General features: G+C 43.7%; 2 protein-coding genes across 7 annotated transcripts in view; one reads left to right on the plus strand and one right to left on the minus strand.

Annotated features, from left to right (window-relative positions):
* Nucleotides 1-3,207, plus strand: part of LOC112256676 (zinc finger protein DPF3) — a 47,452-nt gene extending 44,245 nt beyond the window's left edge. For 2 of the 3 annotated variants that reach the window (XM_024430085.2, XM_042325397.1), the window contains exon 9: nt 43-3,207. In XM_024430085.2, the coding sequence (XP_024285853.1) occupies nt 43-206 (164 nt within the window). In that variant the 3' untranslated portion in view covers nt 207-3,207. The remainder of the gene's footprint in view (nt 1-42) is intronic. The other variant, XR_002954456.2, reaches the window with a different exon arrangement.
* Nucleotides 3,208-3,219: 12 nt separating this feature from the next.
* LOC112256675 (regulator of G-protein signaling 6) overlaps nt 3,220-18,644 on the minus strand; it is a 58,816-nt gene continuing 43,391 nt past the window's right edge. Inside the window, exons 6-18 of one of the 4 annotated variants that reach the window (XM_024430083.2) lie at nt 12,768-12,819; nt 11,855-11,919; nt 11,351-11,427; nt 9,732-9,813; nt 9,335-9,409; nt 9,100-9,204; nt 8,774-8,946; nt 7,083-7,208; nt 6,638-6,824; nt 5,885-5,977; nt 5,555-5,596; nt 5,281-5,340; nt 3,220-5,023 (exon numbers count right to left, since the gene is read on the minus strand). In XM_024430083.2, coding sequence (XP_024285851.1) covers nt 4,973-5,023; nt 5,281-5,340; nt 5,555-5,596; nt 5,885-5,977; nt 6,638-6,824; nt 7,083-7,208; nt 8,774-8,946; nt 9,100-9,204; nt 9,335-9,409; nt 9,732-9,813; nt 11,351-11,427; nt 11,855-11,919; nt 12,768-12,819 — 1,188 coding nt within the window. In that variant the 3' untranslated portion in view covers nt 3,220-4,972. Of the gene's footprint in view, nt 5,024-5,280; nt 5,597-5,884; nt 5,978-6,637; nt 6,825-7,082; nt 7,209-8,773; nt 8,947-9,099; nt 9,205-9,334; nt 9,410-9,731; nt 9,814-11,350; nt 11,428-11,854; nt 11,920-12,767; nt 12,820-18,644 lie in introns of those variants that run through there. The other 3 variants (XM_024430084.2, XR_002954454.2, XM_042325396.1) reach the window with 3 other exon arrangements.

Here is an 18,644-nt window from a genome sequence, read left to right on the forward strand (position 1 = left end):
CTGTTATGTGCTACCATCATCCTGTCATCTTGTTGTTGCCAGCTGGCCGCCCAGAAGAGAAGGAGGACAGCAGGCCGTTTGCTGGGGCAGAGGAACTGTTTGGCACCACCTCGGAGAGTGACACGTCCACGTTTCACGGCTTTGAGGACGATGAGCTTGAAGAGCCCTCGTCAAACGGCAAGGGGACGCCCAACCGATACAGATAGAGAAGAACTTTCTAGGTTTAAAGACTATTTTTAATATGGATAACCTCTGGCAAAAGTCTGCTGCTTCTTTTTAAATGTTTTTATTTAAAGTGATTATTTCAGGAGAGAAATGCAAGAAGTGTTATTTTGTTATCTACTGAACCTTGTTTAATAATTTATGAATGTGTTTTTTTACATTAACTTTGAATGCAACTGAAGGTGTCTCTAGACAAATGACTTGCTCCCTATGTGAAATGGAAAGAATTTCTTGGATTATTTTTCCACTGGAGCGGAAAAGGCAAATATGTTATGAAAAAACACTGGAACATGTGGATATAATTATGCTCTTTTTGGGATGATTTGCCAGAGAAAATAAAATCCAATAATTTATCTGAAATTGAGTTAAATGACAATGTCTGGATGAAGAATGAATGTCAACACAAACCCTTCCCTCAACTTGTTGATGTCACTAGAATCACCCATGCCGTTTGGAAAGACTTCCACTGCTTCACCCTCTGGATTATAATAATGTGAAACTGGAGTGGCGTGAAGCAAAGGATTGATGTGTGAATTAAACAGAGGGTTAGACCAGAAGCAGGGCATGGCTAGCTGAAAGGTAAGCACCTAGGTCCTATTCAAACACAGTACAGTACTTTCTCATTTAAACACAAGGTGTATTCTTATTCCATCAGTTCATGCCTTGCATTTGCCATCAACAAAGATAAAAACAACTGTTGGTTTTCTCTTTTTGAAGCAATTTCCCCCCTGAGAATGTATTGTTTTTCTCCTGTGTTTTCGTCCTCTACGGCTGTGGCCACCATGCCCAGCCGGCGGGATCCAATGTGACACTGAGACGTCATTAACTTCATCACTGTGCCAGCCTGCGACCCAGGCAAGAAACCAGCTCTGACAGCCATGATGACCCAGTGACCTCACTGGAACCACCCTGAACTTTAACCTCTGCCCCTGTCATAGCGGCGGTGCTGGACTTCCTCTGTCACTTGTACAACAAAACCTCTGGACTACTTAGACATTCTCTTACTCTTTTTAATGTCACTTGAGCGGGCCAAACAAATCAAGAGCTTTCTTGAATCCCTTTCATCCTGAAGTTAGAATCGTGCTATGTTCCTTTGTTTTGAACACGATATTGACAGTTTGGGTTGTTAGTGTCATTTTGGTGAGAGGTGGATATTTTATTATTCAGTTTGTTCTGGCTTTGTTTATACCTCTGTCTTTCTACAATACCTACTTCTACTCAGGCGTATGATTTGTACTGCTGTTGATTGTTCTCTCTGCGTCATGATGCATTCATTGTCTGCCACTGTCCCCTGCCTGCCTTTATGTGATTGTATCCCTATGGTTTAGTCATCACAATAACACGTTTAGTGATCCCAGCTTTAACAAATCACAGTATTCTGAACTGTGCCCAACAAAGTTCATGGGCACATTACTCCATATTTTCTCCTTCCTCTGACTCACTTGTCAAATGCTTTTGTCCAGAATCACTTACAAGGCATGTGTGCATAATGCAAGGATAGTTGCTTACAATTGCAGAAGGAGTCTTTTAAGCTGTAAAACAATGTTTTTTTTAAACATTTAGCTTAAGTGCTATATAGCTGCGTTTACACGGGCAGCCCAATTCAGATCTTTCTTTGACCAATCGCATCAGATCATTTCCTATCAGATATTTTGTGTCTTAAATGTTGACTAGACACTCACTCACATAAACATTCTTAACACTGAATTCCCTCAGGGACCCTTTCATCCAGTTTTTAGGACTTCTAATGGAGAATTATTTTGGTATCAACAACAACCTCCCCATCAATTACTGTGTTTCCATGGTATCCTCAAAGGTCTTAAGTTAGTCATATTAAATGACAACCTGGTTGCTATTATGGTCATTGTTTTTCTCTCACTGGTGACGTCCTCGAACAAACAGCATGATACAGTATACTTCCAACCAACACTTCATGGAAGTCAGTGATGTCTGTCTGTATAGAAACAAGTGTCATCACCACCAATCATGTACTAGTGCATAGCTTGTATACCTCATCAAAGAGTCAGAAACAGCAATAACCCCAGAGCTCTTAGCAAGCCTTCCTGAGTTAGAAGGAAGCACAGGGGTCGGAATAGAGCCAAGAGATGAAATGGACTTGACCAGTCATTTTATCTTCAACTGTAAATAACTCAAATCGAGAGAATTTAAGTCTTTGTTAAACTATTTTTATTGTATTGAAAGAAAATAAAGAATGAGACTCTGCCCTCTCTGGATATTTGGGGATGTTTTTCTGCGGTCCTATGTAACACTATTGTAGTAATTACAATGTTACCACATACTGTAAATGAGAGGTCACCATGTAGACAGAGGTCCAAAGGTTTTATTATTTGGTGCCCACAAGATATCAGGTGCATGGGTATTTTACATTTATAATAGTCATCTTGCTGTTTGAGAAACTAGAAGCACAAATTCCCTGGATATGTTACATGCATAGTAATGTGCCCATACCATAACATGTGCTTTTAGATAATGGAAATCTATAGAGTCGATTTATATACAATGCACTCTGTACACTATTGTGTTTGTGCCGACAATATTTTTAAACACTGACTCAATACATGAAGCATCTCTACCTTACACTCAAGAGGTTATCAGTTTATGATAATCATATATATTAACCAGTACAGTGTATTGCAGCAACTCTAATTGAAGCAATTATTGAAATAATTATCTCAGTATTTCAAGAACTTGGGACTATAACGTTCTATCTGAAAAAAAGATGATTCTGATATAATTGGCTTTAAAGTTCCGAACCCTTTGGTCTCAGCAATTTTTTATTTTTAACTTCACATGAATTGTGGTATTTAGATCACTATATAGATAGAGAACACTGAACAGAACTGTCAATAACTGAATTTTGACAATGCAGATTGAACATTATAGTACCTAGCTCTCGGTTTGTCTTTCATAATATTGTCTCTGGCATAACTGTGTATGCAACCAATAAACTTTGATCTGAGTTGATCATGTGCCCCCCTCACCACACGAGGGAGTTGTTGTGCTGTGAATGATACCCTCTTCTAGCTCAGGACTTTGGGAGGGTAGAAGTGGTATGTACTGTATGTTCCAGTTCCAGGGGTGGATGCAATATATCAGTCAGGTGTAATATCATGAGTTTGTCCTTTCAGCAGTGATGCTCCTGTTCTGTTCAGTGGTGGGGCTCGAGGGCATTTCCCTTTTGTTTGTGTTTGAAGATAGAAGAGGAACCAAGCAGCCTGCTGGGTCTTTGTTCACGTGACTTTTACTTCCCAGCTCAGACTCCCTAAACTTTCGCCAGAGCATTTTCCCTAACAAGCATGCACACTGTTTGGCAAATATAACAATGGCTTGCAACATGATGAGCACATACACATCTCTCTGACCCAAAGACTGGACTATGGATAAATGACTGAGCATGTAGGTAATGGTTTACATTGACACTCATGCAACAGAAAGGCTAGTACTGAATAAAACTGAATTTCTTAGGCTGTTAAACGTTATACTGTAGGACACCTCTGCTTGCGGGGTGAAATGAGGCCCTGGTCTCAATGGGTTCCCCTGGTTAAAGAAGGTTAATAAATCATTTGACATTAAATAAATATTCCTGCCACACCTCCTGTTAGGACAGGGCAGGCCACCATGTTCCACAGAGGTTGTGCATGGTTTTTACTCTCCATTAGATGGTAGTGATGCAGGGCTATTTTCATTAGGGGCCTGTAAGGCATGTGAATGTCACTTAAGTATCTCTGCGACTGATCAGATGTGGCACTTATTTGGCATGTATCTGCTTGAATAGGTCCAGAATAATATGTAAACCCCATGATGCCATGTAAAATACTAAATAAGGCTGAAATCACACATTTATAAACTCATCGACATTATTGACATTTTCCATAAGGGATAGGGTTTTGAAACATTATAGCTACCTATATTGATTGAATCAAATGGTAGGTGTTCTAGAGTGTATGATCGTCTATGTAAAATACTAGAGCTTTCTTGTCCAGGTCTCCTTTGAAAAATAAGCCGTTGACCTCAATTGGACTTCATGATTTCAATCAATCAAAATCCAACCACAGCATGAATTCTAAACAAACAAAATGTTTTGATGAAACATGCAATGATTCATTGTAGATTCTCTATCAAGGCCTTATAACTACTCTTGGAATGTAATGAAGCATGGAGAATTTCCCTCAAAGTTACTTAACCGGTCTTCTATAATAACAATTATAATACCTTAGATTTATGGGCAAATAAAAATATATTCCCAATCACTGCAAAAAATAACAGGTTTTAAGTTTCCATCAGTGAACAGGATTATACGGTGTACTGTATAAGAAAAAATATGATCTAGATTTAGATAGATATAAAAAAGAGAGATTTGTTATCCTGCTGTCTTTATTGCTGACTGCCTAGTGAGGGCAGATGGAAATGTATATATATGTATATATACGTGTATATATATATGTATATACCCCATTATGACTCTTTGAGCTTGTACGTCGCCCTACTGTAACCGTGTGTGTCTGTGTGTGCCTGTACTGTATGCATGCCATGTAGTGAGTGGGTCAAGGCCCGCCCTGGCTGGCATGATCCATTCCTCTGTGGTTCTGTGAGTATTCCTAACCCCAGTTCTGCATGATACTGTCTGTAACCCTTCAGAAGAGAGCCTCCTGCCCCAGCACGCCCCTCTCCCCACATGGTCATGACCCCTCCAGGGGTGTCTCTCTGTGCCCCTCCAGCCCAGGCAGTGTCAGGAGGACTGCATCAGCCCTGTCAGCCGCTTACCCGTCAAAGACTTTCCCTGGAAGATGGAAACAAACTTTAGTGGCTGGGTTTCTGAAAAACCATGCAGTCTGTGTACATTGCTGTGCCAAGAAAGTACTTAGACAAGCTATCCCTGCCAACATGTTGAGCACTTACCTGTCCTTTTCAGATTTTTTAAAAAGAAATGCAAGTAAAAGACCTCTGTACTACTAGCCTTCACAATCATTTTGACCTTGAAAAAGGTCTTCGTTGGGCCGCGTGCCTGTGTCACAGCCCTAGTTCCTGGTAACTTACCACACTGCGGGTGAACTTCTCCAGGGAGGTACGACGGCCCTGCTCACTCTCTGTCTGTGACTAGAGGCAGGGTGGTGCGGAGGTTGGGTGCGGGTGAGAAACGGTGAGAGACACGGGGAGGGGAGGAGATGAGGGAAGGTTAGAAGCGTTTCAAGGCAAAACACATTTTAGGCCATGAAGCCAGAAGCAGTGGCTGTGGTAGAGAAGCTAGGGACCAGGCCAGCAGGGGGGAGTGCCTTTTCAGGGGACTAGATAACACAGGGATGCTGCTCACCAAGAGAAGATGATGCTTTGATCTGCTGTGGTGCTGATCATCCTAGTACACAGTATAACAGCACTTGCTTTATTTTCTGTTTTAGAGAGCCATGATTGTATGTATAAATCTGAAGGAGTCAAAGAATATAATAAGTGACAAAAAGAATCAAGCAAAGGTAAGCTAATGTCTCAGTTTAGATGTAAATGGAGATATAGTATCTGTAGAAAGTGTAGATTTGATTATAAATGTATCCTCTTCCAAAAAAGGATGGAGTGCTTTCAAACATATTTAGTAAATGCACAATATCCCAGGTGGAGGGTGCGACTGATTAGTTATAGTAGAGCTCACCGGCTTCTTTCTGGCTAGCAGGAGGTCCTGATAGATGTTAGATCTCAGGAAGCGTGCATAGCTGTCACTTTTCATCAACTTGAAGATGTGCTCCTGGAGAAGAGGGAAGAGGTGGTGGTGATGAGGGGGAGGAGGGGGGGGGGAGAAAGAGAGAGAGACAGGGAGAGTTGAGATTATGTAAGAAGGCACGGGGGAGCTGAATGTTAACCATGCGTGCTAACATGGAGGGACTGAGGGAGGGAGGGAGAGGTACGGAGGGTGGGAGGGAGGAGTCTCCCGAGACAGGGCTGAGTGAACACAGAGCCATCCACGCTAATGCACCATCAGGCTGTCACCATCAAACAAAGCTAATACAGTTTGAACCTAAGGAATCTAGGATGAATGCATGGGCTATTCATAGGCATTACTCGGCCCATTAGGCCCTGGCTAACCTAACATAGCAGGCCTAAAAAGACAACTGAGCTGAGTTTCCACATCCGTTTTTCAGAGGAAAAGGAAGCTAGGTTGAATTAACTGTATCCCTGAAAACCGAATGCATTTGGTTGTTTGCAACTACGCTAAGGGTGGGCCCTGGCAACCACAGATTCTTCACCGCTATTCACTCACTTCCTTCACACTCCATCGATCCATCCACACCCCTCTCAGCCACTGCAGGGGGTTTACTGTATGTGCAGTAGTGGCAGCAGTATTGACTGTGTGTGTGGGCGTGCGTGCATATGCGTTTGTGTGCATAGGGGAGGTTGTCATACATACCTGTGCGTCCTCATAGCTGTATCGTCCAGGGTCTTGGAGGTTATGGCTGGTACGCTCATAGCTGTGGGAGTCCAAGTTGATGGAGCTGGGCGCTCCCTCTGCCAGGAACTCCTGCCAGATCTCCTGGGCCCTGGTTGCCACGTTCTCCAGGGGCCTCCGCTTCAGGTCCTGCACTGCCAACCAGAACCTAGCCAAGGGGCACAGGGAGGGCACAGCCAATAGAGATCAGTGTCTGCAGCATTCACTTCCCATTATTATCTGCCAGGAGAGGAGAGCTCCCCCCTGTGGACATTCAGTGCAGTCATTCCCTTAATCTCATTACCGCTACTCAAAAGTCTCTCTATCTAATTGCCTGGGGAATTGAAATGGATGTGAAACAGTAGAATGAAAGAGGATAGTGACTGTGTATCACTGTGAGCTGTCCCTGTAAGGCTCTATCTCTCACCGGAGGTTCTCTGAACTGAACTCCGACTCCAGGAACTTGAGGAATGCTTCCTGCCCTGCTGGGTCCTTTAGGGCCTCCTCCAGAGAGAAGCCCCACTTCTTCACACGGTGCTGGCTGGGGTCCCGGCTGCTCACAGGGAAGAACGGAGAGAGACAACCATGATGCCTTTCAGACTTAAAACAGACCTGGTTAACTGTACATGATCTTCCCACAATACATACACTACCGGTCGGAAGTTTTAGAACACCTACTCATTCAAGGGTTTTTCTTTATTTTTACTATTTTCTACATTGTCGAATAATAGTGGAGACATCAAGACTATGAAATAACACATATGGAATCATAAAGTAACCCAAAAATATATTTAGATTTTACATTCTTCACATAGACACCCTTTCCTTTGATGACAGCTTTGCACACTCTTGGCATTCAACGAGCTTCACCTGGAATGCTTTCCCAACAGTCTTGAAGGGGTTCCCACATATGCTGAGCACTTGTTGGCTGCTTTTCCATTACTCTGCAGTCCAACTCATCCCAAACCATCTCAATTTGGTTGAGGTTGGGTGATTGTGGAGGCCAGGTCATCTGATGCAGCACTCCATCACTCGCCTTCTTGGTAAAATAGCCCTTACACAGCCTGGAGGCGTGTTGGGTCATTGTCCTGTTGGAAAACAAATGATAGTCCCACTAAGCCCAAACCAGATGGGATGGCATCTCCCTTCTCCTCCATGTTTTATGGTGGGAAATACACATGCAGAGATTATCCGTTCACCCAAACCACGTCTCACAAAGACATGGCGGTTGGAACCAAAAATCTCCAATTTGGACTCCAGACCAAAGGACACATTTCCACCGGTCGAATGTCCATTGCTTGTGTTTCTTGGCCCAAGCAAGTCTCTTCTTCTTGTTGGTGTCCTCTAGTAGTGGTTTCTTTGCAGTAATTTGACCATAAATTTGACCATGGGGCGGCAGGGTAGCCTAGTGGTTAGAGCGTTGTACTAGTAACCAGAAGGTTGCAAGTTCAAACCCCCGAGCTGACAAGATACAAATCTGTCGCTCTGCCCCTGAACAGGCAGTTAACCCATTGCTACTAGGCCGTCATTGAAAATAAGAATTTGTTCTTAACTGACTTGCCTAGTTAAATAAAGGTACAATTTTAAAAAACTGGTTGAGAGAATACCAAGTGTGTGCAAAGCTGTCATCAAGGGGTTCTTAACTGACTTGCCTGGTTAAATAAAGGTAAAATAAATAAAAAACTGGTTGAGAGAATGCCAAGTGTGTGCAAAGCTGTCATCAAGGGAATCTCAAATCTAAAATATATTTAGATTTGTTTAACACTTTTTTGGTTACTACTATGTGCTATTTCATAGTTTTGATGTCTTCACTATTATTCTACCATGTAGAAAATAGTAAAAATAAAGAAAAACCCTTGAATGAGTAGGTGTTCTAAAACTTCTGACCGGTAGTGTGCATTACATTGTGGTTGTGGATGCTGTTGAAAATGTTGATTGCATAGGGAAAGAAAGAGGAGCTAGCCATTGGGCTATCATGTCATTTCAGCCAGCACCTGACAGCACCAACCCTCTGCCTGACCTCACCAGTCATTTGAAGACTGATTGTGTTGACTAGTGATGTCTGTGCATGGTGTCCATGGTGCCTATAGCCTCACGCTGCCTCCCCAGTGAACCCACCTAGCCTCCAGGTCCCAGAAGGTCATGTCATCGCTGATCCAGGGGTTGGACGGTTCAATGGTTGACGCCAAAGGATCGTAGACCATGAACTGTTCCGTGTAGCCCATGAGGCTGTCTGCTACTTTGGACATTTTCATACAGTGTCTGTCCAGCTGGATGTTCAAGAAGGAAATCTGAGGGAGAAAAGAATTAACGATGGCAGAATACGATAGTACCCGCATTACTCAGAAGTGAGCTGGAGTTATGAATGAGACAGACAGACAGCAGGAGATAATGGATAATGGCAGTGATAGTAATGACCTGTCAGGAGCATCACAGTGTGTTACCTCCTTCTGCACGTCCTCTCTGGTGGGCTTCCTGACCGGCTGGGACGGGAGGGACTGGTGGACTGGACTCTGAGTCTGGGTGTCGTCTGTTACCCCATACACCGACTGGACAGGGACAGAATGGATATACATGTCTGTTATACGCTCACCCTCAACACAGGCACGTGCCACACAGAACATATACATACATACACAAACAGAGAGACCACTCACCACTAAAAGCCTTATTCCTTACCTTTTTCACCCTCTGTGGATTCTTCTCTCTACGGCACTTGCGAATGTCCATCTCTGTGGTATTTACACAGCCTGGCTGTAAGAGAGTTAGTTTCTAGGTCAGATTATAGTGGGTCACCAGGCAGTATCCTGCCCTAGCCTGGAGGCTAGAATTCATTCAACATTACAACCACAGAGGAGTTGGATAATACAGAACCCTGTCTAATTCAGGCTAACCCAGGCCACACTATACAACTAGACTGATAGAACCCTTTATTGTTCTAACAGTAGAGCCCTATGGGACTTTCACTGTAACACTCCCTGTCCTCTCATCACATCCTCTCTCCAGCCCTCCCTCAGTCCCCAGAAACACTACCTCCTCTCAGCTCACCACCAACTCCCCTCAGCCCTCAGCTCACCACAGGGCGATGGACGTCCCAGAATGCCCTCTCTTGGCTGTCCAATATCTTCCTCTCCACCTTGTCCTTCTTCCTGTCGATCCTGAGGGTAGACGACAGAGGACAGAGACAGGTAAATACTGAGGGTAGGGGACAGAGGACAGAGCCAGGTTGATACTGAGGGTAGGGGACAGAGGACAGAGCCAGGTTGATACTGAGGGTAGATGACAGAGACCGGTAAATACTGAGGGCAGGGGACAGAGGACAGAGCCAGGTTGATGCTGAGGGTAGGGGACAGAGGACAGAGACAGGTAAATACTGAGGGTAGGGGACAGAGGACAGAGACAGGTAAATACTGAGGGTAGGGAACAGAGGACAGAGCCAGGTTGATGCTGAGGGTAGACGACAGAGACACGTAAATACTGAGGGTACACGACAGAGACAGGTAAATACTGAGGGTAGATGACAGAGGACAGAGCCAGGTTGATGCTGAGGGTAGACGACAGAGGACAGAGACAGGTTGATACTGAGGGTAGACGACAGAGGACAGAGACAGGTAAATACTGAGGGTAGACGACAGAGGACAGAGCCAGGTTGATACTGAGGGTAGACGACAGAGGACAGAGACAGGTAAATACTGAGGGTAGACGACAGAGGACAGAGACAGGTAAATACTGAGGGTAGGGGACAGAGGACAGAGACAGGTAAATACTGAGGGTAGACGACAGAGGACAGAGCCAGGTAAATAATGAGGGTAGGGGACAGAGGACAGAGCCAGGTTGATACTGAGGGTAGACGACAGAGGACAGAGACAGGTAAATACTGAGGGTAGGGGACAGAGGACAGAGACAGGTAAATACTGAGGGTAGACGACAGAGGACAGACACAGGTAAATACTGAGGGTAGGGGACAGAGGACAGAGACAGGTAAATACTGAGGGTAGACGACAGAGGACAGAGCCAGGTAAATAATGAGGGTAGGGGACAGAGGACAGAGTCAGGTAAATACTGAGGGTAGGGGACAGAGGACAGAGACAGGTAAATACTGAGGGTAGGGGACAGAGGACAGCGCCAGGTTGATACTGAGTACACAGATAGATGTGTCACTCTTATTTAGAGACCCGAGGAGGGTAAAAGCTCGAAGTGTAGGTCACAACCTGTTTCGTTGCTTCATCAAGCAATCTGTGGTATGGCCGCTGGTAGGGTACAATTCTTACATAACTGACATTTTCTGATAAGTGCTTGGTGGCCTATTTCTCTCTGAATTTAGCAGAGCTTAATGTATAATCTCTTACCTCTACCTAACAACAGTAAATACTTGGTGCTCAGACTATAATAATTTGAAAGGTTCATGGTGACCTTTTTTAATTTCCTGATATCGTGTTGAATAGACTGTATCTGATCTGCGCTGTGTTTACAAATGTCAACCAGCAGATGGAGGCGTAATAGAAGGAACATTGATAAAAGACAAAGATTAAAAGGTCACCTAGAAAGTAACCTAGGGGTATGCATCTGACTCTCTATAGTCATCTGCATCAGTGAATGAGACATAGGGAGTACACTGACATATGGCACAATAGACAACGTATTAAAACCGCAATACGTTGTGTATGTTCTTTTGCCTAGTTACTGTCCACTCACTTGACCTGTGCCTCAGCTTGCATGAAGATGAACTCCCACTTCCTGGCGAAGGCCCTCTGCAGTCGAGCCAGGTTCTCCTGTAAGATCCCCCAATCATAGAGACATGAGGGGTGAGAGTAAACCAGTGAAGGTTCTTGGGTAATTACATTGCTATAATGCATAACTCTCTTACTGCATAAAGCTAGCCATCTCAGCTTAATCAGCAAGTAATATCACGGCTGTTGTAATTTGCACGTAATAATGCCATCTGCTCGGCACATGAGCAATGCAAACATCTGTTGTACCTGCACCTATTCACTGAAAATACCTATTTTTTTATGTGGGGAAAACAACACTCTGACCCGACCACCTAACCTACAGAGCATGAAATAGACTAGAGCTCAGGGGTATGGCATGTGATCTGAGAGAAGCTGTAGTTGTGTAGATGATAGCTTTGTTTAACAGGTCTGTAGTGTATAGATAGTGTACTGACGACGGTTCCAGTAGGGTGAATAGGGCACTCACAGCCTCGTAGTCAGCAAGCTCCAACCTGGCCTTGTTCTGCATGGTGCGCTTGCACAGGTAAATGGCTGCAGAGGAGAGAAGTAGTCAGTTACTAGCTGCTGCTTGACAGACCTTTTTGTGACGTTGCCAAACAAATGCCACAGATGATGCATCAACATTTGTGTGAGTGTAGTTTATCTCTTGTAAACAAATGCCACGCATTCAGTTTCCACCTGAGTAAATCTCTACTGATCAGAGTGTTGTGAGCAATATTTAATGAAACCATTGGCATCTTTTGTCATTTACACTATCAGGCTGGAGAAATGTCATGCGAACATGAAAGCCTGGAGATTTACAATATATATTTTTATTTATTTAACTAGGTAAGTCAGTTAAGAACAAATTCTTATTTACAATGACTGCCTGCTTTGTTCAGGTGCAGAACAACAGATTTTTATCTTGTCAGCTCCAGTATTCGATCTAGCACTCTTCCGGTTACTAGTCCAATGCTCTAACCACTAGGCTACCCGCCGCCCCATGGGTCACCAGGGGCGGCAGGTAGCCTAGTGACAAAATAACGCCCCTATACCCTGGATGGCTAATCTAGCGCTGCAAGCTTAGGGGTGAGATGAGATCCTCCTGGACAGATAGTGGGATGCATTACAGAGTGGGCCACTCAATCAATAATGGGTGTGAGACAACAGATCCATAGTCTGTGTTTACACTGTAGGCAGGAGGATATGACACAGTCTGGGCCAGACACTCTGCACTGAGCAGGATTATAGGCTAGGCTGGCTGGGAGGGGGGGGGGGGAATGGGAAAAATGAGTTTATGCATGGATAATTAAATGTCAGAGGCAATATTTAGACACATTTTGAGCTGAGTTCAGTAATACTTTTGAAATTCCACCCCTTGGGAACCCAAACTATCTTACCATAGTCTGTGTTTTCAGGTTCCCAACAATTAGAGGGCCAGAAGTATGGAGCCTGAGGAGGAAAGTGGAGACATCATAAAACTATTCATCATCTTAAGAACATTTAAACATCCAAGCATCTGCCCTCTCTATAGTTTTTCTAATGTTGATGCAGACAATTTTCCCCACACTGTCTCTAGCAGCAGTGTTTGACGTTTCTCTCAGCTAGCATTGCTTTTTATGTGGATCTGAATGTCAAATAATGAGGTTTTAAACATATTTCGGGGGCCCAGTTCTTTTGAAGGTTTGAATATGCATGTTGTGTCCAGTCCACCCTGGCTCATAGCCCTGACTTCTGTTGAGATGAAGATGCTGGAGAAAATACAAACCATCCAAACTCTCTGTTCCTACCTTATCCTCTCTAAGAACATTAACAAGTTAAAAGAAGATGAGTGACCTGATGATCAATTACCTTCTTGTGCTCTGCATAACTATCTAGGGAAGAACCGTATCTATATTCTCCATTCATATTTCATCAACTATTGCAATTGATATTTCAGATTCACAGTTCATTCCATAGTGCATAAATAAATGATTTCTCAGATCTATCGTGCATTCTTAATGACGAGCGGAATTAGAACACAGAGACGTTCCACGACATGATATTTCATCTCCAATATCACTCATAATTAGTTTCAGAACAAAAGGAAATCAAGATAAATGAGATCTGAATATGTGTCAGAATCGACACATCTAACATACAGGTTAAAAACTTCTTATGGCTGCAACCCCGTTAAAGGGATTGATATGACAACAGCCAGTGAAAGTGCAGAGCGCCAAATTCAAACAACAGAAATCTCATAATTAACATTCCTCAAACATACATGTATCTTATACCATTTTAAAGGTAATCTTGTTGTTAATCCCACCAAAGTGTCCAATTTCAAATAGGCTTCACAGCAAAAGCACCACAAACGATTATGTTAGGTCACCGCCAAAGTCACAGAAAAATTCAGCCATTTTTCCAGCCACAGAGAGGAGTCACAAAAAGCACAAATAGAGATAAAATGAATCACTAACCTTTGATGATCTTCATCAGATGACACTCATAGGACTTCATGTTACACAATACATATATGTTTTGTTCTATAAAGTGCATATTAATATAAAAAATCTCAGTATACATTGACGCGTTACGTTCACTACTTCCAAAAACATCTGGTGATATTGCAGAGAGCCACATCCTTTTACAGAAATACTCATCATAAATGTTGATAAAAACACAATTGTTAGACATGAAAATATAGATACACTTCTCCTTAATGCAACCGCTGTCTCAGATTTCAAAAGAACTTTACGGAAAAAGCAAACCATGCAATAATCTGAGTACAGCTTTCAGACAACAAAGCAGCCAAAAAGATATCCGCTATATTGGGTAGCATTATAAATATTCGCTTACCTTTGATGATCTTCATCAGAATGCATTCCCAGGAATCCCAGTTCCACATTAAATGTTTGATTTAGTTCGATAATGTCCATCATTTATGTCCAAAGAGCTACTTTTGTTAACACGTTTGGTAAACAAATCAAAAGTCATGAAGCGCGTTCCCTAGTTGCAGACGAAATGTCAAAAAGTTCCGTTACTGTCCGTAGAAACTTGTCAAACTATCAATCTTTAGGATGTTTTTTATTTTAATTTTTTACCCCTTTTTCATGGTATCCAATTGTTTAGTAGCTACTATCTTGTCTCATCGCTACAACTCCCGTACGGGCTCAGGAGAGACGAAGGTTGAAAGTCATGCGTCCTCCGATACACAACCCAACCAAGCCGCACTGCTTCTTAACACAGCGCCATCTAACCAAGAAGCCAGCCGCACCAATGTGTTGGAGGAAACACTGTGCACCTGGCAACCTTGGTTAGCGCACACTGTGCCCAGCCCACCACAAGAGTCGCTGGTGCGCAATGAGACAAGGATTTCCCTACCGGCCAAACCCTCCCTAACCCAGGCCAATTGCGCGTCGCCCCACAGACCTCCCGGTCGCGGCCGGTTACGATAGAGCCTGGGCGCGAACCCAGAGTCTCTGGTGGCACAGCTGGCGCTGCAGTACAGCGCCCTTAACCACTGCGCCACCCGGGAGGCCCCTCTTTGGGATGTTTTTAACATAAAACGTCAATAATGTTCCAACCGGAGAATTCCTATGTCTGTAGAAAAGCAATAGAACGAGAGATAACTTTCTCGTGACCACGCCTCAGAGCCTGTGACCACACCAGACCCCTGGCTCAAACAGCCCTTATGAGCCCCCACTTCACAGCAGAATCCTCAAACAAGTTTCTAAAGACGGTTGACATCTAGTGGAAGCCTTAGAAAGTGGGTTGAAAATCGACCAACCTCAGATTTCCCACTTCCTGTTTGGATTTCTTCTCATTTTCTTCTCTTTTTGCCTGCCATATGAGTTCTGTTATACTCACAGACATCATTCAAACAGTTTTATAAACTTCAGAGTGTTTTCTATCCAATACTAATAATATGTATATATTAGCAACTGGGACTGAGGAGCAGGCTGTTTACTCTGGGCACCTTTCATCCAAACTACTCAATACTGCCCCTGCAGCCATAAGAAGTTATTAACGTATACTTTGCTGCAGAATGAAGATTGATAGATAAACAGAGATTCATCTACTCTGTCTATTACCAAACTGCTTCAACAACATTTTATGACGTGAGTCTGCTTGCCCTGAAACATCACAGATTTGTCTCAAAGCACAGCAGGAAGTTGTCATTAAAAGTGGGGCTTCCAAAAAGACACAGCAGCTATTTATAGCATAGTGTACCCACACAGCCTCTGTGACTCCTCAGTGCTGGCACAGACACATACAATATATTCAACAGGTCATGCAGGTCCTCTTTTAAATGGCAATGATGACGCTCGCTTGTTGCACCAAGACATAGCATCAGAGAAAGGGTATTTTTAGTTCCATTGAATATGGGTGACACACATGCACACATCCCCTTCCAGACAAAAAGGACATAATGTGTTTTAATCTGAGGAAAAGAAGTGTGGCTAAATGGACTCTCCGGTAGATTGGGGGGGAGGACTGGGATGGGTGGGTGACACAGAACAAGTGCTGAGGAAGAGAGGAGTGCCAGCCCAATGCTTCCCAAAGAGAGCTGCCCCCAGCTGGGATTAGCCTGCTAATCAGTCAGCCATAGTGACTCATTCTTCTGGAGCATTTTAGGAGGACCAGGAACCATTCAGCCTCCACTACACTGTAACATACTGTACTGCATGTCATGATGCACGGCCCTGAGAGTACATTAGATTACATCGAGGACGGAACAGCAATGCCAGTGTAGCGACGTGTCGTTTTAATGTCTTGTGTTGAACATTGTGGAACATCATTTTTCTGTCTGTCTATAATGCTGAACTTTTATGGGCTACTGACTTCCTCCAAGCTCTTAATTCAAGTCAAAGGGCATTGCCCCATGTGGTGCGGCAGGTAGCCTACTGGTTAGCCAGTAACTGAAAGGTTGCTAGATCGAATCCCTGAGCTGACTAGGTAAAAATCTGCAAGGCAGTTAACCCACTGTTCACAAGGGTGCCGAAGACATGGATGTCAATTAAGGCAGCCCCTTGCACCTCTTTGATTTAGAGGGGTTGGCTTGAATGCAGAAGACACATTTCAGTTGAATGCATTCAGTTGGACAACTAGGTTTCTCCCTTTCCTAAAGCAAGTGAAATTGATAATAAACAAAAGTAAAAAATAAACATTACACTCAGAAACATTTCAAAGGAATAGAGACATTTAAAATGTCATACTATGGCTATTCTCTCTCTCTCAATTCAATCTTTCTCTCTTTACGATAAAAGTTCATGAAAGTGGCCCTTCACACCTAGATGCCACACCATGTGACCTCACAGGACTAGAAAAAGCACTACTCCCCCCTCTCTCTCTCTGTCATAGCCCTTATCCTCTTATCCCGCTGGACCTCTCAAACCTCAGGAGGCTGAAGAAATGTGGCTTGTCACAAAAGCACTCACAAATCTTTACAGATGCACAATCGAGAGCATCCTGTCGGGTTGTATCACCGCCTGGTACGGCAACTGCTCCGCCCACAACCGTAAGGCTTTTCAGAGAGTAGTGAGGTCTGCACAACGCATCACTGGGGCCAAACTACCTGCCTTCCAGGACACCTACACCACCCGATGTCACAGAAAGGCCATAAAGATCATCAAGGACAAGGACAACAACCACAATCACCCGAGCCACTGCCTGTTCACCCCGCTATCATTCAGAAGGCGAGGTCAGTACAGGTGCATCAGAGCAGGGACCGAGAGACTGAAAAACAGCTTCTATCTCAAGGCCATCAGACTGTTAAACAGCCATCACTAACATTGAGTGGCTGCTGCCAACATACTGACTGAACTCCAGCCACTTTAATAATGGAAAAATGTATGTAAAAAATGTATCACTAGCCACTTTAAACAATGCCACTTTGTTTATATACCCTACATTACTCATCTCATATGTATATACTGTACTCGATACCATCTACTGCATCTTGTCTATGCCGTTCTGTACCATCACTCATTTTATTTATTTTTTTCATTTTGCCTTTATTTAACCAGGTAAGTCAGTTAAGAACAAATTCTTATTTTCAATGACGGCCTAGGAACAGTGGGTTAACTGACTGTTCAGGGGCAGAATGACAGATTTGTACCTTGTCAGCTCGGGGGTTTTAACTTGCAACCTTCCGGTTACTAGTCCAACGCTCTAACCACTAGGCTACCCTGCCGTCTCATTCATATATTTGTATGTACAAATTCTTCATCCCTTTACACTTGTGTGTATAAGGTAGTTGTTGTGAAATTGTTAGGTTAGATTACTCGTTGGTTATTACTGCATTGTCGGAACTAGAAGCACAAGCATTTTGCTACACTCGCATTAACATCTGCTAACCATGTGTATGTGACAAATAAAATAGGATTTGATGTGATTTTGAGATGGGAGAAGGACCTCCATCTCCAGCAGGCTGACCACAGGGCCTGGACCTTTGCTTTTAATGGAAAGAACTGGTGAACTGATAAGTTAGGGGAAATACATTTTAGGGAATAGTACCTGTAATCCAGTACAGAAATTGGGACGGAAGAACCCATGCACTAATCAGTCTTAGAAGGAGGCTTAGTCCTTAAAGAGCTAGTGTAGCCTGAATGGTGCATTTTAGCTAACCTTCTTCAAGGAAAGGAAGAGCCAGCTGACAGAGTAACCAGGGACACAACCCAAACGAGCAGTCCATGAGGGACCATCCAAACTCAGCAGAAACGAGCAAGAAACCACCACCAAGGAGCGGGTTGAGAGTTTCAAGATCCTCTGTGTCCACATCACCAACAGACTATCATGGTCCAAACACACCAAGACAATCGTGAATAGGGCACAACAACACCTTTCCCCATCAGGACACTGAAAAGATTTGGCATGGGTCCCCAGATCATCAAAATGTTATACAGCTGCACCATCGAGAGCATCCTGACTGGTTGCATCCCCGCCTGGTATAGAAACTGCTTGGCAGTAAGGCGCTACAGAAGGTAGTGCGTACAGCCCAATAAATCACTAGGGCCAAACTTCCTGCCATCCAGGACCTATATACTAGGCGGTGTCAGAGTAAGGCCCAAAAAATGGTCAAAGTCTCCAGTCACCAGTCATAGACTGTTCTCTCTGTTACCACATGGCAAGCGGTACCTGAGCGCCAAGTCTATGTACAAAAGGCTCCTTAATTAACAGCTTCTACATCCAAGCCATAAGACTGCTGAACAATTAATCAAATGGCCACCCGGACTATTTACATAGTAATAAGTGTACACACTACCCTACACCAGATTGCGGTATGCTGTGAGTAG

Source organism: Oncorhynchus tshawytscha, linkage group LG08 (genome assembly GCF_018296145.1).
Source record: "Oncorhynchus tshawytscha isolate Ot180627B linkage group LG08, Otsh_v2.0, whole genome shotgun sequence".
NCBI lineage: Eukaryota > Metazoa > Chordata > Actinopteri > Salmoniformes > Salmonidae > Oncorhynchus > Oncorhynchus tshawytscha.